The sequence below is a fragment of the Babylonia areolata genome, chromosome 34, assembly GCF_041734735.1.
Source record: "Babylonia areolata isolate BAREFJ2019XMU chromosome 34, ASM4173473v1, whole genome shotgun sequence".
Classification (NCBI taxonomy): domain Eukaryota; kingdom Metazoa; phylum Mollusca; class Gastropoda; order Neogastropoda; family Buccinidae; genus Babylonia; species Babylonia areolata.
The window spans coordinates 22,925,005-22,930,495 of NC_134909.1; the positions used below are offsets into that span (position 1 = coordinate 22,925,005).

Here is a 5,491-nt window from a genome sequence, read left to right on the forward strand (position 1 = left end):
TGCCACTGCTTCTTCTACTGCTGCTGCTGCTGTTGCTGGTCAGTACCGGTTGTCTGTGAGTGGTGGGTGTGATGGTGGTGTCAGTGTGGCCATGTTTGGTGAACAGGTGCACCCACAGGAGACAGCGTCGGGGGCATCAACCAGCCTGTTGGCAACGGGGACATCTTCATCCTGCCCGACCCCCCGCCCCCTGACAACCCCGGGCCTTGAGACCGCCCGGCCTTGACCCCCTTCAACAAGGTGAAGGTCACGTCGCGCCCAGCCGGGAATGTGAAAGAAGCACACAGACACACACTTGACACCGACACACACACACATCATCATCATCACCAGTGACACAACACACGCACGCGCACACACACACATGACACAACACACACACAGACACGCACACACAGATACGCGCGCGCGTGCGCACACGCACACACACGGCATACGTAACTTCTGCCATGAATATTCTTCGGAGTTCTGGGGCTGCCTGCAACCGACTCATACATACACACGTGTGTGGAGCCGTTAACCTCGACCATTATCGTTATTCTGGAAAAAAACCTTGAACTGCGCGAATCGAATGTCTAATTAATGAGGAATCAATGTAGATCTGACCGGCCCGTCTTTTCTGTTACCAAAAAATAATATACACGCCAAGAAACAGAGCGAAATAATTATAAATTTAAAGATAAAACCTCAGTCGAGTCTTCCAAAATAAAATGAGTACTCCCCAGATGATACCGCGCTGGCAACCCGTGTAATTACTATCATTTATTTCATTTAATCGTTCATATCATCATTATTGTAATTGACAATATCACTCATATAATTGTGTTTTCTTGATCTTATTCTGTTTCTTTCATTTATCTGTTTTCACTTTTATTTCTGCTTTTATTTATCATTCTAATCTATTAATTGATTAACTTATCTATTTGTTCATTTGTCTATTCATAATTTTACTTGCGAGGCATGCGCACTGACGGCCGAAACTGAAAGGAAGATCCAGGCCTTCGAGAACAAATGCCTGAGGAAGCTCCTTCAAATTTCCCGGATCGAGCACAGGACCAATGAATATGTAAGGAGCAGAACTAAGAACCTTGCTGGACCTCAGGAACCTCTCCTCTCAACTGTGAAGAGACGCAAGCTGATATGGTTTGGGCACAACACTCGACACACCAGTCTGTCCAAAACAATCATGCAAGGCATCATCGAGGGCGGGAGAAGAAGAGGAAGACAGCGGAAGAACTGGCATGAGAACATCAAACAATGGACCGGACTCCATATACGTGAGCTGCTGCCGGCGGCTGCTGACAGAGACAGATGGAGAAGGGAGGTTGCGTCTGCGGTCCTCAGGTTTCCCCCAACGACTAGTTATGGGCCTGAGCTGAGCTGAGCTGATTTTACTTAAATCTCTATCTCATTGTCTTTTCCCGCAGGGCCTGATCTGATCTTAACGTTCCTGCCTGAGTGCAGAACGCATGGATTTACTTGACACTGATCTCCTCTTGAATAGATCTCGTCACTCAGTGTAACGGATGAGACACTGGACTGTCTCCTTCATGGAATGTTTTCAGAACGAGTGCTGACGACAAAGACTACTGCATCGGCACTTTACGTCACTCGGCTGAAAGTTGAGCGGGGATCTGTTATTATTCCTGTCTGCAAGTTCAGATAACAGCAGTTCAAGGATAACGGCACCACATGCAAACCGTGACACACCAAACATTGAAAAACAACACACAGATTATGAAGATCTATATTCATGTGTGGTAACAGACTATTTCAGACATATGTAGGTCTATGATAGATAATGAAAACTGCCGTACAGGAAAATATATTCGTGATCACACAGGAACATTGACAACAATCTGTTATCAGTATTGAACTACAGAAATGATGTGACGCCACAGAAATAGCACAGATGTGTGGCGATTCACACGAAGATCTGTGACCGAGAAGCTGACGTTGAATTTACACTCCCCCAAGAAATCTCGGCTTTTACTCTGACTGTTACCTTTTGAAACTTCCTCGTGTCAATGCAAGAACCAATGGTGAACGTTCTTTCTTCTTTGCTGCTCCTCACATCTGGAACAATCTTCCTCATCATATCCGTGCATCTGATTCTAAGCTTATTTCTGCTTTTTGCTCATCACTAAAAACTCATCTTTTAAAAACCTACCTATAAGCACTCTCAGCTTCCTTGTTCTCCAACACCACCCATGTCAGCTCACTTTGGGTGTATGTGGAGTGGTTTTTTGAGAAAGAGTGGTCATAAATGTTTCAAGTTATGTAAAGCGCCTTGAGCTCTTTGAGAGAAAGGGCGCTATATAAATGTACATTATTATTATTATTATTAAGTGTGTAGATACAGGTCTGTGACCGAAAAGGAGTCTAGCATAGAGTCTAACATAGATTGCAATCAACATTGAATGATATACAAGTGTATAGATCTGTGGCGATACAGGAATTTGTAACTGGGATAATGGATCTGCCATTGATATTGAATACACCGACCGAGCTAGCGCCACAGTGGAGAGAACATTGCATGGTGACCCCATATATATATATATATATATATATATATATATATATATATGTGTGTGTGTGTGTGTGTGTGTGTGTGTGTGATGTGGTCAGTATCGATTACGTCACTGTATACAGCAGTATACAAGACTAAGGGCCACTTGTGCGCGCTGCCATAGAATTGATCTGCGATCGTGCAGAGCGGGGATTCCATTTACACTTCTTTTTGTTCTTGCTTTTTTTTTTGCTGGCCTTTTGTTTTTTTTGTTTTTTGTCGCGACCTTGATGCATGGTTGTTGAAAAACTACCGCCAAGGTCATGTGGAGCTGTGCAGCCTACAAGGCACACGTGGAGCAGTTCTGCAGAATGTCACTGTTGACTCTGCAGCCACGTACTCAACTATATAGCGCGCGCGCGCGCGCACACACACACACACACACACACACACACACAGAGTCATATACATCCACCCACATAAACACACCGTAAAGCACACACACACACACACACACACACACACACACACACTTCAAGCTTACACAACTAACTACGTCCCACAAGTTTTGACGTGCACCAGAGTGCAGTTTCAGTTTCAGTAGCTCAAGGAGGCGTCACTGCGTTCGGACAAAACCATATACGCTACACCACATCTGCCAAGCAGATGCCTGACCAGCAGCGTAACCCAACGCGCTTAGTCAGGCCTTGAGAAAAAAAAGAGAAAAAAAAGAAAAAAAAGGGGGAATAAATAATAGATAAGCTTACATAAAAAAAAAATTATAATATAGTATAATATAGAAAAAGGTGGTAGTAGTAGTAGTAGTAGTAGTAGTAGTAGTAATAGTAATAATAATAATAATAATAATAAAAAAAATAAAAAAAAAAAAATAAAAAAATAAAATAAAAATAAGACAGCAATGATGATAAATAAGCAAATAAATGTAAAGTGTGCACACATTATAATTGCAAAGCGTGACTGATTCCGCCAGCAGAAATACTTCGCTGCATCTCCGCTTCTGCTGCTGATTTCACTTTCAACAGCCGTGACTTGTTTTCTTCTTCTTGTGTGGGATTTGAAAAGCGACACGTTCCTCATTGGAATCTGCGCTAAGATAAGCACTTTATTATAATATATATATATATATATATATATATATATATATATATATATATATATACAACAGTAGGCTCTTCATGTCTGAAAGCTTGTATTCAAACAAACAAGGGTACCCTTGCCTGAGGAAGCTGTTTTACAGTGAAAATTTGCTGCTTTTTAAGAATGCAAGTTTTAAGACATGTAGAGCCTACTGTTATTGATATTTAAAATTATTTTTTTTACCGGTCTTAGTATTCACCTCAGTGCCTTCCGCAAGGAGCGGTGCCCAGGACACGAAGAGAGTGTGAACTATCTGAAGATATATATATATATATATATATATATATGTGTGTGTGTGTGTGTGTGTGTGTGTGTGTGTTTTGTTTTGTTTACAGTTCAGGGTGCATCTCTAATTCATGTTACTTTTTTCTGCGTATTGTAAACGCGGAAACTTTACGTAGCCAACTCGATTCGGTTAAAACGTACACGATTAAACACACACACACGCGCGCGCGCGCGCGGTCATGAATCTTTTGTATCTGTTTTAAGGGAAGGCGAAATGGTTTGGCTTTATGGCTTGCATACATTTATTCTAGGTAGACATGACTCGTCCAATACTTTTTAAAGCAAACAAATGTGTGTCTTCACTTTATCAAAATGCGAAATCGTCGTGTGGTCATGGAGGCCGCCATTTTGAAAAGGTTGTGACGTCACAAGTTCGCTGGGAGACTTGAGTTTGCTTTTGGCATCGAAATGAATCCGTTTGAAATGCTGTGCAATGATTAAAAAAAAATGTGCAAGGTCTGTGTTTGAATGGATTTTTAGTTTAGTTCTTTATCATTTTGGACCCGATTTTACGAAGGGAGAGCTGCTCAGTGAAACGTCACTGACACAGACATATCTAAGTTGTGATCGCCGTTGTGAAAACTGCCGTGTTTACTCACATCTTCGTGCCTGAAGAAGGCACGTTTTGCAGAGACGATGATCCCACTGTGGCATATTTTGAAAACGAAGAATTTGACAGGCCTGCAGTTTGAATCACAGAACATCCATCGTTTTCCCCTTCAAGAAGTTGATGGACCTGTAGTTTGAATCACAGAACACCCATTGTTTTCCCCCTTCAAGAAGTTGATGGACCTGCAGTTTGAATCACAGAACACCCATCGTTTTCCCCTTCAAGAAGTTGATGGACCTGCAGTTTGGATCACAGAACATCCATCGTTTTCCCCTTCAAGAAGTTGACGGGTCTGGAGTTTGAATAACAGAACATCCATCGTTTTCCCCTTCAAGAAGTTGACGGCCGAAGTTGTGGGTTTGACCACACTACAAGCAGAGAAGTCACGTTTGAATGATTTTGCATATTTTTTGTTTAGAAATTTTAGCCAGCTTCAGCCAAGATTGTCTTTTTCTTTTTTTCTTTCTTTTTTCATTAGTAAGCTTAATAGCGTTTTGATTTTTATTGGAGTGTAGCTTGAACAAGTGTATTCTATCATTTCTGAACAAGAGCAATGAAATAAATGGTAAAACTCATCATCAATGCCTCTCTAATGACACATATTGCACAATCCCATTTCTTTCAGCCCACGTATGTGCCCTGTGTATACGTATAAGCAGTCGATGATTCACAGTTCCAGATTTTATTATATATATATATATATATATATATATATATATATATATAGTGTGTGTGTGTGTGTGTGTGTGTGTGTGTGTGTGTGTGTGAATTGTTAAGTTTTCAACAGATTCAAAATATAATTCATTCTGGTGATTTTCAGCTTGCTGATTAACATTCAAACTCCACATGCATGCATCCGAGGAATATTGCGCATCCTTTTCCAAACCAATACTGTGTATACAAGTATCTTTAAATCTGTCCATAGCGTG

At 41.2% G+C, this 5,491-nt stretch overlaps 1 protein-coding gene across 4 annotated transcripts in view; it reads left to right on the forward strand.

The window, feature by feature from the left end:
- LOC143277394 (uncharacterized) overlaps nt 1–3,325 on the forward strand; it is a 12,190-nt gene extending 8,865 nt beyond the window's left edge. For 3 of the 4 annotated variants that reach the window (XM_076582182.1, XM_076582185.1, XM_076582184.1), the window contains exon 6: nt 107–3,325. In XM_076582182.1, coding sequence (XP_076438297.1) covers nt 107–210 — 104 coding nt within the window. In that variant the 3' untranslated portion in view covers nt 211–3,325. The remainder of the gene's footprint in view (nt 1–106) is intronic. The other variant, XM_076582183.1, reaches the window with a different exon arrangement.
- The last annotated feature ends 2,166 nt before the right edge of the window (nt 3,326–5,491 follow it).